At 42.9% G+C, this 19,777-nt stretch overlaps 2 protein-coding genes across 2 annotated transcripts; both read right to left on the bottom strand.

Moving 5' to 3' along the window:
- Positions 1-832: 832 nt before the first annotated feature.
- Positions 833-2,625, bottom strand: LOC117057499 (vomeronasal type-2 receptor 26-like). The gene is made up of 2 exons (XM_033168347.1): positions 2,522-2,625; positions 833-1,743 (listed from the first exon to the last, which is right to left on the bottom strand). Exons 1-2 carry the CDS (start codon positions 2,598-2,600, stop codon positions 833-835), a joined length of 990 nt encoding a protein of 329 aa, XP_033024238.1. The 5' UTR covers positions 2,601-2,625.
- Positions 2,626-12,754: 10,129 nt separating this feature from the next.
- LOC117057497 (vomeronasal type-2 receptor 26-like) lies at positions 12,755-14,570 on the bottom strand. Its single transcript, XM_033168346.1, has 2 exons — positions 14,460-14,570; positions 12,755-13,665 (listed from the first exon to the last, which is right to left on the bottom strand). The coding sequence occupies exons 1-2, from the start codon at positions 14,536-14,538 to the stop codon at positions 12,755-12,757; spliced, it is 990 nt and encodes a 329-aa protein (XP_033024237.1). The 5' UTR covers positions 14,539-14,570.
- Between the last annotated feature and the right edge of the window lie 5,207 nt (positions 14,571-19,777).

Below are 19,777 nucleotides of genomic sequence, written 5' to 3'. Positions count from 1 at the left end.
TGAAGTTCTTCATTCCTGAGCCATTTTAGGCTTTACCTGTCAAACACCCCATTGTGTCAATTCTGCAAAGAGAAAGAATTTATCTTGCAAACCTCCTTCCCTAACATTCCAGAGAGCTCATAAGAGCAGAGAACAAGGGTCCAAACTGAACTATAAATCTGAAATATTGGTGCAATCACAGAACCTACATACAACATTTGGACGTTGTGATTATTGTAAGATGAATTTAATGCACAAATATATAAACAAAAGGGAAATAAGCATTTGCATTTAAAAATGAAGGGATATTGAACACGTTAGTGTGTCCATCAGAGTCCTGATGATAATCTTGCACCAAAGAGTTGCCCCATTGTATCAGGGAACATTCTGTCCTTAAGGTACCAGGAACGGCCTTATTCCATATCTGGTTTACCACATACCAGAGTGTATGCATAATAATAAGAAGTCCACTCTTCTTCACATGCTGCAAGGTGATACTTAGAAAGAGTCTTTGTTCTGCCTCTAATGCATATGCAATTAGAGTTGCCCATATAAGGATCTCATTAGTAGAATGTGTAATTCTAGGACTGTACAGAAGCTTATGCATATTCATGCCTTAAGAATGGTATATCAGAGAGCGCCCTTTTGGACACAATTTTAGTAATTGAGGGGTGGGGTTCGTCGCACCATCTCTCAGTCTAAGATTCTTCACAGAGTTGTTGAGAAAACAATAGCAAGAGAGGGAGAGCTATGTACTCCTTGGATGGGAAAGAAGAGGAAATATATAAAAAAGGAAATAACTTCTCATTGTGATAACATAAGGGCCCTGACTAACAGCATCTCTTTCACCTTCTCAACTATGGTCCTCCTTCTTCCTTACTAACCTCTCCTTACTGTTCATCTCAGGCCTAAGTATAATGATGAAGATTTTGGGAAGGAAAATGCAACCCAATAAGCCAGCAGAAGAGGCCAAGATGGAGAAGATCTCCACAGCGACCATATATTTCCCTTTGGTGCTCAGATAAGTGGGGACAAAGGACAGCCAAACACTGCAGAAGACCAGCATGCTGAAGGTAATCAGCTTGGCTTCATTGAAAGTGTCAGGCAACTTCCTGGCAAAGAAAGCCACAGAGAAGCTGACAATGGCCAAAAGACCCATGTAGCCCAGAATCAGGTGGAACATGATGTCTGAGCCTTCATTGCACTGCACTATGATTTGCCCATCCTGGGAGTGCAGGTCAAACTCTGGGAATGGGGGAGAGGATGCCAGCCACCCAAGACAGATGCCAGCTTGAATGAGAGAGCAGAAGGTGATCAGGGATCCTGCCAGCCTCTTCCCAAGCCATTTCCTCAGGCTGTTGCCAGGCTTGGTCACCATGAATGCCAAAACCACAGTGAGGGTTTTGGCTAACACACAAGCAACAGCGATGGAGAAGACGAGGCCAAAGACGGTTTGCCTCAAGACACAGGTCACCTTTGTAGGCCTGCCAATGAATAAGAAGGAGCAGAGAAAGCAGAGAAGCAGAGAAGAGAGCAAGGTGCAGGTGATGCCCCAGTTGTTGGCTTTGACAATGGGAGTGTTCCAGTGCAGAGCGAAGGTTCCCATCACAACAAGTGTGACCAGAGAAAGCAGGAGAGCCGAGGAAGCCAGAATTGCCCCCAAGGGCTCCTCATAGGATAGGTAGCTTATTGTTTTCGGAATACATTGGTCCTGAAAGGCATTTGGGTGGTGATCATCTGGGCAATTCTCACATTGATCTGCATCTGAAAGTGAGAAGCACGTGTTTAGCATTTCTTGAAGCAACTATTATTAATATTATTGATACCGTCTAATATGCAGTACACGGAACATATTACTGAGTTAATGAACCAAAGTCTACTTTCTCAACTCAGCAATGGTTCCTCTCTGAGCATCTCAGCTGTATTATTCAATCCATTTATACTTATTTGTCATGATTAGAGAATACTGATTTATTTCAGTCTTTCCTCCTTAAACATATCTATCTCTGCATCCATCCCCATTTCTTTGCATTTCAAGGCTTGCAGCCCAAGTGTTTCTTTTTTACACTTTCCGTAGTTGAGTTTGGGAGTTAATGAAACAGCCAGGTAGCCTGTCATTTGCTCACTGAGGAAAATCTATATTTGACAAGAAATATCTGTTCATAAGGACTGAAACTGTTTGGATACAATAGAGAAAATAGTTCACTAGTTGTTAATCACAGAAGATGAAAATTTGTTGGCAGCAGGTTCAATGTTGACAAACGGGAATCTATGGAGTCAATCCTAATTATTTCTTCCCAGATGTATGTCATCCTGATTTCAATGGTGGGTAATCCCATGTGGACGTAATTTCACACAATATACTCTTGAATGGCTATTCAAAGGGGAGGATAGACGATAGGACAATATGTATCAGTAACATATAAACACATGTGCTTTGGATCTATGACAGAAAATAAGCAGACAGCATAAGACTAACACATTCATGACAAAGTTGGAGAGGTAGGTTGGAATTCCAGTTGACTTGGGTTTCTTCACTTACCCTTCTGGACTGAAATCCTCCCTTTAGGGCACTGAACACAGTCATAGCAACAGATTTGCTTTCCCTGCTGGGCAAACATGCTCTGTCCAGGGTGGCAGCTTTCAACACAGGTGGAAATGGGCAGCATCTAATGGTAATGACAGGCAAGGGATTGTGAATTGAATAAATATTATTACAGGTGGGTAGCCGTGTTGGTCTGCCATAGTCAAAACAAAATCGAAAATTCTTTCTAGTAGCACCTTAGAGACCAACTGAGTTTGTTCCTGGTATGAGCTTTCGTGTGCATGCACACTTCTTCAGATACATGCACACTTCTTCAGATACATGCACACTTCTTCAGATGTATCTGAAGAAGTGTGCATGCACACGAAAGCTCATACCAGGAACAAACTCAGTTGGTCTCTAAGGTGCTACTAGAAAGAATTTTCGATTTTGTTATAAATATTATTGTCATCTTTGTCCGCTTTGCAGCAGACAGGTCACAGTATTGAAATTAGAGGATTGCTGTCAAGCATGTGCTCCCTGGGCATGCATCAGGCCCCGTGATAAAGATGCATTGTGCTGTTACTTAACCATTTGGCCAGCCCAGCACATTTTTGAACGGCAGAGAGATGCTAGTGCCATCCTATTCCTTCTGGATAGATTGATTCTTCATAACCCAATGCTGATTCTCTCCTGGGGGGAGAGGAGAGCTGAAATAAGGAGCTGGCAGCAGATGCTTCTTTTCCTTCTTACCAAATGTACTTGAACTTGCAGATTTTTATGTAAGATAAATACTGTTGCAGACTGACAGCAGCACAACAGAACATTCCTGCTGCTCTAACTGTTTAGGCTGCTCATAACTGCAATTGCTGTAGAAATTGACATAACTATTCCGTCTTAAAATGTGCGGGGTTTTTTGTGGGGGGCTATTGGTTTTTTAAATTTTCGTATGTATTATGTCTGTATTCATTATGTATTTTGTGGTTTTATATCTTCATTTTTTTCTGTGAACAGCCCTGCGACATCCAGTTATTTGACAGTATATGAACTCATTCAATCAATCAATCAATCAATCAATCAATCGCCTCAGGCATATGACAGCACAGCGTTCTATAGCCTTTTGAGCACCAGCTTTTTCCTTAGCCTTTTTGGATGCTTTCATCCCACACATTATGGCCAAGCCTGTATGGAGTTTGGCCTCAACATCAGCCTAAAGGAGACCAACATCCTGGACAGGATATCACTGGCACTTCATCCATCAATATTAGTGACCACACACTTCAGGTGGTAGACATTTTTTTCCCTACCTGGGCTCCACTTGGTGGGACAGAGTCTCCAACAAAGATTGTTGCCAACAACACATTTTGTAGGACAACAGTCCCTTTTCAAGATCTTTAAACACTTGCCAATTCCTTACCCAGAAATACCTTGTTCTTTAACCCTGAGCTCCAAATTTGAACAAAGTAACCAAAATAGCATTTCATCAGTGAGTACCAGAGCTTGCCTCCTCACACTTCTCCTTTGTAGCCCTCTCTGCTTTCCTGGATCTCCTGATCTTCCCATAAAAAGATAATGATGATAATGGATGATGATTAAAACAAAACAAAACAAAAAAAGTCCCACCCACCTGCTTGAACTTGGGATTCCATGCAATGGCACCTCCATCCACTGAGAACTCTTTTCCTGGGGGGGCCTGAGGGTCCACCCTCCCCACTCGGACTCTCTGGAAGGACCCATTGGGAAATGTGACCAAGTTGAGGAGATCATAGCCACCTGCCTGCTGCCCCTTCTCGTCAAAAGAGATTTCTTCACCTGCACTGTTGTTGAAGTGGATGTTTTTCAGGAAGGACTGGAGCTAGATTGCAGGAGTAAAAAGAAAAACACGATCCTTGGAAGCTAATACACTCTCTATCTTCCGTTTGCCAAGTGCACCTTTGGGTTCTTACTACAATTTATCATATACAGTATATTGGGTACTTCAAAAAATTTCCCCCATTAACATGTGAAACTGCCATGTGCTGAGTCCAATCTTTGGTCTCAGTAGCCCAGAACTGTCTACTCTGTATTGTCACAGTGCTATATGGCATACAACTGAAGTTTCAACCCATTTCTGTTACCAGAGGACAATCCTGCCCCTTGTTCAGCTCCAAGTAGGAGAATCCTTGGATGGATTAATTTAACAAGCTTTGAATGTGCAGTTTCTAAACCATGTGGCCCTTAGCTGAGATAAAGTCCTTCCCAATGACAGAACTCACCAGGGAAAAACCCCAAGGCCTCTCCTCCATGCCAGGGCTCACCTGTGAAACATACAATGCTTCTAATATTGAGGAGAGTTGTTGACAATACCTGCCAGGGCTGACCTTTTGGCTGCATCCTTCTCTCACCCTGTACTTTTTGTTTGTCTCTTGATGAATACATGCTATGGAGAGCATGTGCTACAGCATGGATGGCATTGTAGATGGTGTAGCTCTGGCTGGACATTCCTATTTCAAACACAGCTCCAGGAAGGTTCTCTAGCTTCTCCTCTCCAGTGCAGTGTTTCTCAGTTGTGTCAATTAGATTGTTATCTGGGAATGAACAGAAGAATGCACTGGCCCAGAATTCCTGGATGAAATAAAGATTTGGCTGCCATGGATTTATGGTCTCTAGAAAGTCCTGAAACCCTGGAACTGGATTTGAATGGAGTGTAAATGACAAGGTGCCATTGAAGGATATGGAAGGAAATTCGTCTCCACCCAGCACTGCAGTGAAATCCCATTGAGCTGTTGTAACCCACACCCTCTGCAGAGGGTACCTAGAGAAAACCTCACAGGAGATTAAAACCAGTCTCAAACCTTCTAGAGACTGACTGTCTCCGTAGACAAGAATCACATTCATTTGCCGCTGTGTGAGAGCAAACATGATTGGTCTCAACTTTTGTTGAAGTAGCTCATTAGGTAAAAATTTTGTCACTAGTGGGATCACCAGTGTCCAGGAAATGCAGAGATTATTTTGGAAAAGCCTTGGTCTCAGAGTACGAAGGAAGGTTTCTCCACTGTCATCATCTGAAACAAGGAGGCCAATCCAGTTCCACCCAAACTTCCTGAGTAGCCAAACAATGCCATCATACTGAGCTTCTTCATTGGGGGCCATTTGGAAGAAGGAAGGGAAGCGCCTTTGGTCACTCAGCACTCGATCCGAGGAGCCATAGCTGAGCTAAAGGGAAAGGCATTATATTTTTAAGAATGTGAAGATCATGTATTTGTCCACAGAAAGAATACTTCTGAATTTTGGTGGTTTACAACCTGGTCTTACTTTTGTAAGTATAGCACCCTGGCATTATTAAGTCTCAGGCTAGGAGAAGTTTCTAAGCAGGAGGCTGGGTGCTCCCATCATCACATGCTTTGTGGCATGCAAAGGTTTTGAAGCACAAGAGATTTGAGTATTAGTATTATGGGTTTATATGCCCCCCCCCGAAATCCCAATGCTACTTGAGATGGCAGTGTAGGCAACACATAGTTAGGAGAGTTTAACATAGTCATGTACCCTTACAACATCTAATTTAGAACCGTAGTGTAGAAAACATAACATAATTGTATTGAAAACTAAACTGGATGCTCTTTTGGGGATTTCTTGTTTATGTCTGCGTTTGTGGCTGTATCTATGCGTGGCCAAGTCAAGTGAGGAAGAAGAGTCCGACAAAGGAGAGGGAGGAGAGACAGATTCTGATTCTGAATTTGGCAAAATAAAAAATAAAATAATTCCTTCCAGTAGCACCTTAGAGACCAACTAAATTTGTTATTGGTATGAGAAGGATCTGAAGAAGTGTGCATGCACGCGGAAGCTCATACCAATAACAAACTGAGTTGGTCTCTAAGGTGCTACTGGAAGGAATTATTTTTATTTACTATTTTGTTTCAAGTACGGCTGACCAACACTGCTACCCACGTATAATCTGAGTTTGTCAGTCTTCAGGAGGGAGCAGGCCCAGTCCCCCTTCTCCAACAAGAGTTCATTGAGATAGTAAGAGCAGGCAAAGACAGTTTGCAAGAAGGGGGAGTAGAAGATCGTGGTGGTGGGTGTGGTGGGTTGCTAGGCAACCATAATCAGATAGACAGAGGACTGACAGTCCTTTTTTTTGGAATCATATATCCCCCCCCCACCCCGAAGAATTGAAAAGGTCAGATTGGAATTGAAGTGTAAAAGGGGAAAGGCTTTTAGTTCACATTTTTCCTGTTGTGATTAACTGAATAAATAAATGCAACCATTAAAAACTGCCAGTGACTTGTTAATTCTTCTCAGGGCTTGGATGGCTGCCTGGAAATCATTACACTATGTAACTACACTATAGCTGTCAACCTTCCTTTTTCTTGCATTGAGAAACGGCCATAGCTGTCAACGTTCCCTTTTTTTGCAGTGGGAAACAGTGCTGGAATAAGGGAATTTCCCGAAAAAAGGGAAAGTTGACAGCTATGATCTACACCTGGGTTCCCCAAACTAAGGCCCGGGGGCCGGATGCGGCCCAATCACCTTCTGAATGCGGCCCGCGGACGGACTGGGAATCAGCGTGTTTTTACATGAGTAGAAAGTGTCCTTTTATTTAAAATGCATCTCTGGGTTATTTGTGGGGCCTGCCTGGTTTTTTTTTTTTACATGAGTAGAATGTGTGCTTTTATTTAAAATGCATCTCTGGGTTATTTGTGGGGCATAGGAATTCGTTCATTCCCCCCCCCCCAAAATATATTCCGGCCCCCCACAGGGTCTGAGGGACAGTGGACCGGTCCCCTGCTGAAAAAGTTTGCTGACCCCTGATCTACACACATACCTGTGGCATCTTGTAGGTGCTTAATATGTTGGCCATCTGAAGGGAGTTTTGGGAAGTGAGGCCTCCAACGACAGCAATTAATTTGTCTTCCCCATTACAGAGGTAATTGGGGGGATTTCGTTGTCCCATGGAAAGAAGAGCAAGAGTGTTTCCACAAGATTGTGAAGGATTAAAAGCATTCTCATAAAATGTTGATCCCAGCGTGATGTTGGATAAGAATCTGGCATCCTTGTTGATCTCTTGCATGGCAAAGATGAAGGCAAGAACATGCTGGTAGTTTTTCGGGATCATACTGCAATGACACAGAAATGACTGCAACACTGGCAGAAGAGAAACAGCTGTGGTTCAATTTTCATTTTGACTTGTGAATCTATATGTATCTTGAACATTGCAACCCATAGGACAGGAACATTTTATTCCAAATAATGAAACTACAGCAGTTTCCTAATAGAATTTGATTAAATGTATGTGAATGGTGGATTCCCAGAGATCCCATGTTGTGCTGTGGATGAATACGTGGGTTTGGATATGGGATCCTCGCAATCATAAGTTCTTAATGTGCCAAATTCAGCCAGGCTCTAGTTCTGTCCCCATTTAATTAGGTTCAAAACCACAAACACAATGGAATACATATAATACTGAGTGAAGCTGATTGCATGTTCCCAACACTCCCTATGCCTCTTTCTTATATGCAGTGTCCATGCCTACTTCTTGCTTAGATTCTTTGACCACCACCTTCCTTCCATTTCTGAAACGTTAAGTATTCATGGGAATGTATTCTCAATTGAACCCGGAGAAGAACTGAACATTACACAAAGGTGGTCTAACCTATGTGCCAAAAGGCCTTTTTTTTTTTTTTAGCAGCCCTTGAATTTGAGCCTAAGAGAAAGGGAGAAAGATGAGAGAGATGGAGTGTGATGTTCTTTCACATTCTCTCCCTTTCTTTTTTTTACTGCCTTCCCCCCTCACTGCCTTTTGCATGGTTGGCCCTTTAAATTGCTCCTTTGATGCAAGCCCAAGCCATTAGCAACAGACAAGAGCACATTGTTTCTGGGAAACGCAAGGTCTGTGCCATCCAGGCTCAGACTTGTCCTAGTGGAAGATGATGATCCATTTGTGGAAACCAGCTTAGCTCTGCCCTCCTGCCAGATGGAAAGTGCTACCTGTAGCCCTGATGCAGCTGCATGCTTTTTATATATATAAAATGAACTTTGGAAGCAAAACCTTCTTCTTCTTTTTTTATTCAATGGGATTCGCTTCCCCAGTAATCATGCACAGGATTACCTGTTGTGATCACACAAGCTTCCACTGGAAATTGTTTTCTTCCATGAAAACTTTTGTTAATGAAAACTGTCCTTGGTCCCAAGCATTGGTGAAGAAACATCCCACAGTCCTCGATGGAACTGGCTTTCATGCAGCTCTGTTTTAAGCTGTTTAACACAGTGGCAGTAGTGATGTATGGAAGTGATAGCTGGATCATAAAGAAGGCTGGTTGCCAAAGAATTGATTCTTTTGAATTATGGTGCTGGAGAAGACTCTTGAGAGTCCCATGGACTGCAAGAAGATCAAACCTATCCATACTTAAGGAAATCAGCCCTAAGTGCTCCCTGGAAGGAAAGATCCTGAAGCTGAGTCTCCAATACTTTGGCCACCTCATGAGAAGAGAAGAATCCCTGTAAAAAACCCTGACGTTGGGAAAGATTGAGGCCACAAGGAGAAGGGGACGACAGAGGATGAGATGGTGGGACAGTGTTCTCGAAGCTACCAAGTTGAGTCTGACCAAACTGCGGGAGGAAGTGTAAGACAGGAGTGCCTGGTGTGCTATGGTACATGGAGTCACGAAGTGACGGACAAGACTAAACGACTGAAAAACAACAACAACAACAACAGCAACAACAACACTGTGGTGCAAAGGAATTTGATTAGTCAAAGTGGCACTGAAGACTGATAATGGCTTTATTTCTGCTAACTCAAGTGGTGGGATGTACGTCTGAACGTATCCTAGAAGGATTACAGGAGAAGCAAAGACAGAAGCTAATGCAGTTGTTTATTTCATAAACTCAGGAATGATCAGTGGGCCCAGTAGAAGATTCCCATTAAATACGTAACTACTTACAGAGCAGGAAATGAACTGGATTGGGGGTCCTCTGTTAATTTGAGCATTCTGAAGTTTGCTTGTGTAATGGATACAAATTCACCAATGATCATATCTGCCGGAAGACCATATGAAGTGGTTTGAATTCTTGGTCTCAATGTGCATGAGGAGGAGGAGGTCAAACTCTTGCCAGAAGAACAATGCAGCAGCAACAGCAGGAAAAGCAGGTGGAGCGCTAACCATTCTTGGGTTGAACTGCAGTTGGAGGCCATCATGTTTACATTTAGTTACCAACAGCATTTCAGCCTTGGCTATAGTTATAGGGAAACTTGGCTGCAGGTAGCTATGCACCAGCCTCAAATCCACCTCCCTAACTGGATTCATGTATGTTGCTAGGACAGGCACCTATATAGACTACAACACAGGATCACCACATTTGGAAAGGGCTGTTTCTGTGGCTGTTATTGTGCCTGGCGTCTGATTTCCCATGGGATATTTGGTAGTAGTGATTCTGATCAATAATTATGAAAAATTACAGGGTGGGGGATCTGTTTTGCTCAAGTCCTCAAGTCTCAGAATAAGGAAAGTGGTATGTCAGTGTCATCCCACTATAACCCAATACCTTCTCCCTTGTGATGAAGTGTCTCGGACAGTTGGTTTAATTTTCTGAATGGATGCAATGTGAAACTTGTACAGGGTAAAGAAAGAGGCTTGTAGATGTACATACCCCTTCTTCTGATCCAGACCATCAGCCCTTCTCTCCCATTACTGTCAATCATGCTCCATGGCGTATCAAGGGGATGTTTCTCCCATGCAACATGGGCTTTTAAAAACTTTATCCTTTATGTATCTAAGCTAAACTCTGCTAGGGAGCAAGAGCCATTCACTCTAAGCCATATGGTTAAGCTCTTCCTCATAACAGCATCCTAGGTAACCCTGTCTTTCTTCTACCTCCATCAGATGTCCTACATGTGATTCTTGTCTCTCTCCACAGAAGCCTAAACAAAGTTTGCATTTGGTCGCACTATAGGATTGTACTGCAACTCCCATAATCTCTATTCACTGCCCATGCTTCCTGGGGATGAAGGGTGTTGCATTGCAATAAATTCAGGAGACAGAATGGTGAAGAAAAGATCTATTCCATGGATACTATTGCCCTGTGACGGTCTATTTATTTTCATTTCATGAGTTTGAAGATGTAGTCTGTAGGCTTAGACACTTCTACAGGTATTTCCTAATTCCTAGGTCCAGCAAGCGTTAAAATTGAAGCAAGGATTCATATTTTTTGAATGGCCAAATTTGGTAATGGGCCGTTAAGGAAACAAAGGGAATGGCTCTGTATGAGACAGGAAAGGTGTGGGCCTCCCTCTCTCAAGTCTAGGGTAGTTAGAAAGACAAACACACAGTTGAGAGTTATGTAAGCCAGAGACTGGAAGCATTGTTGCATGCTGGGAAGCCAGAGAGGCAGAGCGGTGCTTGAGTTCTGTTTGAATCCAAGGGTGCGGCTATGAGAGAAACAAGGCCTTCTTGGGGTGTTAATGCTCTGAACCCCTCCAGGTTGTATATATGTGTAAATATAGCACAATCTCTGCTGTACCTCATTCCAAAGGAAACACGTCTGGAATCTCTGGAATCTCACAATGTTAGGGATTGGGATGGTGTGCAGTAATATGTAATGAGGTTTCCAGGTGAGCTTCCGTGGATAGAGCAATCCACAGGTGCGGAGCCACTACAGAAAAAGCCAACTATGGTGTTACAACTCTCTGGACATATTGTGGAGGAGGCACATAAAAACAGCCTCAGATAATGATCACAGGGTCTGGATTGGATCCAAGAAAAAAAGGAGGTCCTTGAGGTTCTTTATTCCTGAGCCATTTTAGGGTTTACACCATTTTAGGGTTTACACCAGCACTTTGAATTGGGCCAAGATTTATTCTAGCCTCAGTATATTTATGTGGAATATTTGTTTTAAGCTGGATGAGGGCAGATGCTAATGAAACCAAATTTTAATGTGCTTAGAGCAATCCCCATTGTGCCAACTCTGCAAAGAGAGAGTAAGAATTTCTCTTGCAAACCTCCCTCTCTAACATACCATAGAGCTCATAAGAACAGAGAACAAAGGTCCTAACTGAACTATAAATCTGAAATGCGGGGATTCTTTGCTGGAGCTTCCCGCGTGCAGGTCTAGGCCACCTGCACACGGGATTCCAGTTGCCGGGGATCTGTGGCCAGCACCTCACATGCGTTTCCGCACGGGTGCTGGCCAAGCCTGCGAACGGAACGGCCGATAATTCCGGAGCTTAAACTCATACCGCGCCATTGTCCGCCAGGCTAAATCTGAAGGTGCGTGAGTAGTTCGGACGAAAAATGCCTCGTGAAAGTACCTACAAGCACTTGCGACCTCCTAAGTTCACTAAAGTTACATACCCAAGCAAATGATGGCCAAAGTTACGACCAAGCATAAAGGCTAAACAGACCCCGAAAAATTAAATTAAGACGAAATAAAGACAGACGACATTATTTCTTTGAATGGCTTTGGCTGACCCGCATAGGCTTCTACATTTCCCTATACCTATCACTATTCTAAGCTTTCCTAAGCTAACAGACCCTGCACCGCCAAATCTTCCGCAATGCTAAGGCTAACTAAATCTTTACCGCCAAATCTTCCGCAAGCTAGACCTATCTACCTCCTGCACGCACTTCCAACCCAACCAAACCCAACTAACCCGTTCCCCAAAAACCCTGCTACCTAAGCGATTGATGAATCCTGACTATCTGCCCAAAACGGGGAGCCGCAGCCTTTTATTGACAACCAAGTGCAACGTCATGATCGATATATTTACCAATAGGAACGCTGTTGCTGTCCCCAAAAAAGGCGGGAAGCAGAATAAACGATCATTAACAAATTCAAACCTCTGGAACTAAAAGTCTAGGCGGAGGGATCTCAGTGGCAAGATGCCTACTGAGCCCTGCTTTCGCTTTCGCTTTTGCATGGAAGAATACATAAAATAGTGCATAAATAACATTAACTTAAACAAATAATCGCGGGTTCAAAGGAACCCACGAAGTGTATTCCCACACTGAAATATTGGAACAATCACGGAAGCTACATACAACATTTGGACATTGTGATTACTGTAAGATGAATTTAATGCACAAATATATAAACAAAAGGAAAATAAGCATTTGTATTTAAAAATGAAGTGATATTGAACACGTTAGAAAACAATAGCAAGAGAGGGAGAGTTATGTTCTACTTGGATAATATAGAAGACGGAACATACAAACAAAGGAAATAACATCTCCTGGCGACAACATAAGGTCTCTGGCTAACGGCATCTCTTTCACCTTCTCAACTATGATCCACCTTCTTCCTTACTAACCTCTCTTTACTGTTCATCTCAGGTCTAAGTATAATGATGAAGATTTTGGGGAGAAAGATGCAGCCCAATAAGCCAGCAGTAGAGGCCAAGATGGAGAAGATCTCCACAGCCACCATGTATTTCCCTTTGGTGCTCAGATAAGTGGGGACAAAGGACAGCCAAACACTGCAGAAGACCAGCATGCTGAAGGTAATCAGCTTGGCTTCATTGAAAGTGTCAGGCAACTTCCTGGCAAAGAAAGCCACAGAGAAGCTGACAATGGCCAAAAGACCCATGTAGCCCAGAATCAGGTGGAACATGATGTCTGAGCCTTCATTGCACTGCACTATGATTTGCCCATCCTGGGAGTGCAGGTCAAACTCTGGGAATGGGGGAGAGGATGCCAGCCAGCCAAGACAGATGCCAGCTTGAATGAGAGAGCAGAAGGTGATCAGGGATCCTGCCAGCCTCTTCCCAAGCCATTTCCTCAGGCTGTTCCCAGGCTTGGTCACCATGAATGCCAAAACCACAGTGAGGGTTTTGGCTAACACACAAGCAACAGCGATGGAGAAGACGATACCAAAGATGGTTTGCCTCAAGACACAGGTCACCTTTGTAGGCCTGCCAATGAATAAGAAGGAGCAGAGAAAGCAGAGAAGCAGAGAAGAGAGCAAGGTGCAGGTGATGCCCCAGTTGTTGGCTTTGACAATGGGAGTGTTCCAGTGCAGAGCGAAGGTTCCCATCACAACAAGTGTGACCAGAGAAAGCAGGAGAGCCAAGCAAGCCAGAATTGCCCCCAAGGGCTCCTCATAGGATAGGTAGCTTATTTTTTTTGGAATACATTGGTCCTGAAAGGCATTTGGGTGGTGATAATCTGGGCATTTCTCACACTGATCTGCATCTGAAAGTGAGAAGCATGCTTTTAGCATTTCTTGAGGGCACAATTATTATTATATTGGAACTTTCTAATATGCAGTATTAGAAGACAGGATTGCCTGGCATGCTCTGGTCCATGGGGTCACAATGAGTTGGACACGACTGAATGACTAAACAACAACAAATATGCAGTACACGGAACTTATTACTGAGTTAATGAACCAAAGTCTACTTTCTCAACTGAGCAATGGCTCCTCTCTGAGCATCTCAGCTGTACCAATCAATCCTTTTATATTTATGTTGTGATTGGAGTATATTGATTGATTTCAGTCTTTCCCCCTTAAACATATCTATCTCTGCATCCATCCTCATCTCTTTGCGTTTCAAGGCTTGCAGCCCAAGCGTTTCTTTTTTACACTTTCCGTAATGGAGCTTGGACGTGGATGAAACAACCTATCATTTCCTCATCGCAATTTTTTTTATGAATAACTGTTCCTGCGGATTGAGTCTGAGTGGATACAATAGAGAAAATAATTCACTATTTGTTAATAACTGAAGATGAAGATTTGATGGTTGCAGGTGCAATGCTGACAAAAGGGAATCTACGGAGTGCAATCCTAAGCATTTCTACCCAGATGTATGTCATGTTGATTTCATTTGTGCTTACTCCCATGCGGACGTAATTTCACACAAGATGTGACTGAATAGCAGTACAAAGGGGAGGCAAAAGGAAAGGAGAATATGTATCTGTAACATAAACACATGTCTATGTTGGAGAGGAAGATTGGAATTCCAGTTGACTCGGGTTTCTTCACTTACCCTTCTGGATGGAAATCCTCCCTTTAGGGCACTGAACACAGTCATAGCAACAGATTTGCTTTCCCTGCTGGGCAAACATGCTCTGTCCAGGGTGGCAGCTTTCAACACAGGTGGAAATGGGCAGCATCTAATGGCAATGACAAGGAAAGGATTTTCAGTTGAATAAATCTTATTGACATCTATGTCCATTTTGCAGCAGAACGATCACAAGACTGAAATTAGAGGATGACTGTCAAGCATTTGCTCCCTGGGCAAGCATCAGGCCCCCTGATAAAGATGCTTTGTGCTGTCACCTAACCATTTGGCCATCACAGCACATTTCTGAATGGCAAAGAGAAGCTAGTGCCAACCTTCTCCTTCTGGATGGATTAATTCCTCATAACCGAATGCTGATTCCCTCCTGGAGGGAGAGGAGAGCTGAAATAAGAAGCTGGCAACAGATGCTTCTTCTTCTTACCAAATGTGCTTGAACTTGCAGATTAAAATATATACTGCAGGTAAGTGTTACTTACCTTACTAATACATCTTACATAGACTTTTATCTAATATAAATACTGTTACAAACTGACAACAGCTGCTCTGTTTAGATTGCTCATAACTGCCATAGCTGTAGAAATTGACATAACAATTCCTTCATAAAATGTGCTGGAGTTTTTGAGGGCGGCTATTGGGTTTTTTAATTTTCTTATGTATTATGTATGTATTATAATGTAATTTGTGGTTTTATATCTTGATTTTATTCTGTGAACTGCCCTGAGACATCCAGTTATATGGCAGTATATAAACTCATTCATTCAATCAATCCATCAATCAATTACCACAGGCATATGACAGCACAGCATTCTATAGCCTTTTGAGCACTAGCCCTTTCCTTATGCTTTTTGGATGCTTCCACCCCACACATTATGGCCAAGCCTGCATGGAATTTGGCCTCACCATCAGCCTGATGGACACCAAAACCCTGGGACAGGATATCACCGGCACTCCATCCATCAACATTAGTGACCACACACTTCAGGTGGGAGATGATTTTCTTTCTACCTGGGCTCCGTATGGCGGAGATTGTTTCCAACAACGCATTTTGGAGCACAACAGTCCGTTTTCAAGAGCTTTAAACACTTGCAGATTTATTACTCAGAAATACCTTGTTCTTAACCCTGAGTTCCAAATTAGCTTCAAACTAGCTCTGGGTCAACAAATTTGAACAAAGAAACAAAGAAAGTATTTCATCAGTGAGTACCAGAGCTTGCCTCCTGACACTTCTCTGTTTTCCTGGATCTCCCGATCTTCTCATAAAAGAATATGATGATGGATTAAACAAGAAATAGACCCACCTACCTGCCTGAACTTGGGATTCCATGCAATGGCACTTCCATCCACTGTGAACTCTTTTCCTGGGGGGCCCTGAGGATCCACCCTCCCTACTCGGACTCTCTGGAAGGACCCATTGGGAAATGTGACCAAGTTGAGAAGATCATAGCCACCTGCCTGCCGCCCCTTCTCATCAAAAGAGATTTCTTCACCTGCACTGTTGTTGAAGTGGATGTTTTTCAGAAAGGAGTGGAGCTAGATTCCAGGAGGAAAAAACAAAAACAAAACCACGATCCTTGGAGGCTAATACGCTCTCTCTCTCCCATTTGCAAAGTGCGCCTTTGGATTCTTACTACAATTTATCATATACAGTATACTGGGTACTTCAAAAATTTCCCCCCATTAACATGTGAAACTGCCATGTGCTGAGTTGAATCATTGGTCTTTGTAGCCCAGAACTGTCTACTCTAAATTGCCACAGTGCTACAAGACATACACCAAATGTTTCAACCCAGTTCTGATACCAGAGGACACCCCTGCCCCTTTTTCAGCCCCAAGTAGGAGAATCCTGGGATGGATTAATTTAACAAGCTTTGAATGTGCAGTTTCTAAAGCATGTGGCCTTTAACTGAGATATAAAGTCCCTCCCAATGATAGAGCTCAGCAGGGAAAATCTTCAAGGCCTCTCCTCCATGCCAGGGCTCAGCTGTGAAACATATGAAGCACTAATAATAACTCCTGTGCTTCTAACATTGAGGAGAGTTGTTGACAGTACCTGCCAGGGCTGAACTTTTTCCTGTTTCCATCTCTCGCCCAGTACTTTCTGTTTGGCTCTTGATGAATACATGCTATGGAGAGCATGTGCTACAGCATGGACGGCATTGTAGATGGTGTAGCTCTGGCTAGACATTTCCATTTCAAACAGGTGTCCAGGGAGTTTCTCCAGCTTCTCCTCCCCAGTGCAGGGTTCCCAACTTGTTTTAATTAGATTATTATCTGGGAATGAACAGAGGAATGCACTGCCCCAGAACTGCTGGATGAAATAAAGATTTGGCTGCCATGGATTTATAGTCTGTAGAAAGTCCTGAAACCCTGGAACTGGATTTGAATGGAGTGTAAATGACAAGGTGCCATTGAAGGATATGGAAGGGAATTTGTCTCCAAACAGCATTGCAGTGAAATCCCATTGAGCTGTTGTAATCCACACCCTCTGGACAGGGTACCTAGAGAAAACCTCACAGGAGATTAAAACCAGGCTGAAACCCTGTAGAGACTGACTGTCTCCATAGACAAGAATCACATTCATTTGCCGCTGTGTGAGAGCAAACATGATTGGTTTCAACTTTTGTTGAAGTAGCTCATTAGGTAAATACTTTGTCACTAGTGGGATCGCCAGTGTCCAGGAAATGCAGAGATTATTTTGGAAAAGCCTTGGTCTCAGAGTACGAAGGAAGGTTTCTCCACTGTCATCATCTGAAACAAGGAGGCCAATCCAGTTCCACCCAAACTTCCTGAGTAGCCAAACAATGCCATCATACTGAGCTTCTTCATTGGGGACCATTTGGAAGAAGGAAGGGAAGCGCCTTTGGTCACTCAGCCCTGGATCCAAGGAGCCATAGCTGAACTAAAGGGAAAGGCATTATATTTTCAAGAATCCGAAGACCATCTATTTGTTCAAAGAATGAATACTTCTCTATTGTGGTGGTTCATCACCTGGTCTTTCTTTTGTAAGTATAAACCCCTGGCATTATTAAGTCTCAGGCTAGGAGAAGTTTCTAAGCAGGAGGCTGGGTGCTCCCATCATCACATGCTTTGTGGCATGCTAAGGTTTTGAAGCATAAGAGGTTTGACTATTGGTATTATGGGTTTATATGCCCCCCCACCGAAATCCCCATGCTACTTGAAATGGCAGTGTAGGCAACACATAGCAAGGAGGCTTTAACATAGTCATGTACCCATACAAAGTCTAATTTAGGACCCTAGTGTAGAAAATACAATGTAATTGTATTGAAAGCTAAACTGGATGCTCTTTTGGGGTTTTCCTTTTTATTTATGCCTTTGTGGCTGTATCTATGTGTCAGGAGCGTGGCTGAGTCATGAGAGGAAGAAGAGCCAGACATAGGATAGGGAGGAGAGGCAGAGTCTGACTCTGAATATGGCAAAATAAAAAATAAAATAATTCCTTCCAGTAGCACATTAGAGACACACAAAGTTTGTTATTGGCATGAGCTTTTGTGTGCATGCACACTTCTTCAGATACACTGAATGGAAGTGTAAAAGGGGATAGGCTTTTAGTTCACATTTTTCCTGTTGTGATTAACTGAATAAATAAATGCAACCATAAAACTTCCAGTCACTCGATAATTCTTATCAGGGTTTGGAAGGCTGCCTGGAGATGATTACACTATGTATCTACACACATACCTGTGGCATCTTGTAGGTGCTTAATATATTGGCCATCTGAAGGGTGTTTTGGGAGGTGAGCCCTCCAACGACGGCAATTAATTTATCTTCCCCATTACAGTGGTAATTGGGGCGATTTCGTTGTCCCATGCAAAGAAGAGCAAGTGTGTTCCTACAAGTTTGCAAAGGATTAAATGAATTCTCATAAAATGTTGATCCCAGCGTGATGTTGGATAAGAATCTGGCATCCTTGTTGATCTCTTGCATGGCAAAGATGAAGGCAAGAACATGCTGGTAGTTTTTTGGGATGGGTCTGCAATGAGACAGAAATGACTGCAATACCGGCAGAAGAGAAACAACTGTGTTTCAATTTTCATTTTGACTTGAACGTACCTTGAATGTTGCAACCCACAGGACAGGAACATTTTATTCCAACTCATGAAACTACAGCAGATGTAGTGAATGGTGTATGTGAATGGTGGATTCCAAGAGATCCTATGTTGTGCTGTGGATGAATTTGTGGGTTTGGATATGGGAACCTCAGAGCCATAAGTTCTTAATGTGCCAAGTTCAGTCATGCTCTAATTCTGTCCCCATTTAACTAGGTTCAAAACCACAAACACAATGGAATACATATAATACTGAGTGAAGCTGATTGTATGTTCCCAACACTCCCTATGCCTCTTTCTTAGATATAGTGTCCATGCCTACTTCTTGCATAGCTTCTTTGGCCACCACCTTCCTTCCATTTCTGAAATGTCAAGTATTGATGGGATTGTATTCTCAATTGAACCTGGAGAAGAACTGAACATTAGACAAAGGTGGTCTAACTTGTGGGCCGAACGGCCTTTTTTAGAGTGCCTTGAATTTGAGCCTAAGAGAGGGAGAAAGATGAGAGAGATGGAGTGGGATGTTCTTTCACATTCTCTCCCTTTCTTTCTTTACTGCCTTTCCCCCTCACTGCCTTTTACATGGTTGGTCTTTTAAATTGCTCCTTTGATACAAGCCCAAGCAATTAGCAACAGACGAGCGCATTGTTTCTGGGAAACGCAAGGTCTGTGTTACCCAGGCTCAGACTTGTCCTAGTGGAAGATGATGATCCATTTGTGGAAACCAGCTTAGCTCTGCCCTCCTGCCAGATGGAAAGTGCTACCTGCAGCCCTGATGCAGCTGCATGCTTTTTATATATATAAAATGAACTTTGGAAGCAAAACCTTCCTCTTCTCTTTTTATTCAATGGGATTTGCTTCCCCAGTAATCACACACAGGATTACATGTTATGATCACAAAGCTTTTAATTGAAATTGTTTTCTTCCATGAAAACTTGTGTTAATGAAATCTGTCCTCGATCCCAAGTATTGTTGAGGAAACATTCCATTGGCCTCAATGAAACAGACTTTCCTGCAAATCTGTTTTAAGCTGTTTTACATGAGTGGTGGGACCTAATTCTGAACGTATCCTAGAAGGATTACAGGAGAAGCAAAGACAGAAGCTAATGCAGTTGTTTATTTCATAAACTCAGGAATGATCAGTGGGCCCAGTAGAAGATTCCCAATAAATACGTAACTACTTACTGAGCATATAATGTAGAGGAATCGGGATCC

This window comes from Lacerta agilis, chromosome 14 (assembly GCF_009819535.1).
Source record: "Lacerta agilis isolate rLacAgi1 chromosome 14, rLacAgi1.pri, whole genome shotgun sequence".
NCBI classification, from domain to species: domain Eukaryota; kingdom Metazoa; phylum Chordata; class Lepidosauria; order Squamata; family Lacertidae; genus Lacerta; species Lacerta agilis.
Note: the sequence above shows the minus strand (reverse complement) of the source record. Positions and strands in the feature narration are given on the sequence as shown.

Excerpts from the sequence above, each read along its gene's own strand:
- LOC117057499 (XM_033168347.1), bottom strand. The coding sequence starts at position 2,600 with ATGTTTGCCCAGCAGGGAAAGCAAATCTGTTGCTATGACTGTGTTCAG. Across the intron at positions 1,744-2,521 it reads GAGGATTTCAGTCCAGAAGG|ATGCAGATCAATGTGAGAAT; the intron begins GTAAGTGAAGAA and ends TCTCACTTTCAG.
- LOC117057497 (XM_033168346.1), bottom strand. The coding sequence starts at position 14,538 with ATGTTTGCCCAGCAGGGAAAGCAAATCTGTTGCTATGACTGTGTTCAG. Across the intron at positions 13,666-14,459 it reads GAGGATTTCCATCCAGAAGG|ATGCAGATCAGTGTGAGAAA; the intron begins GTAAGTGAAGAA and ends TCTCACTTTCAG.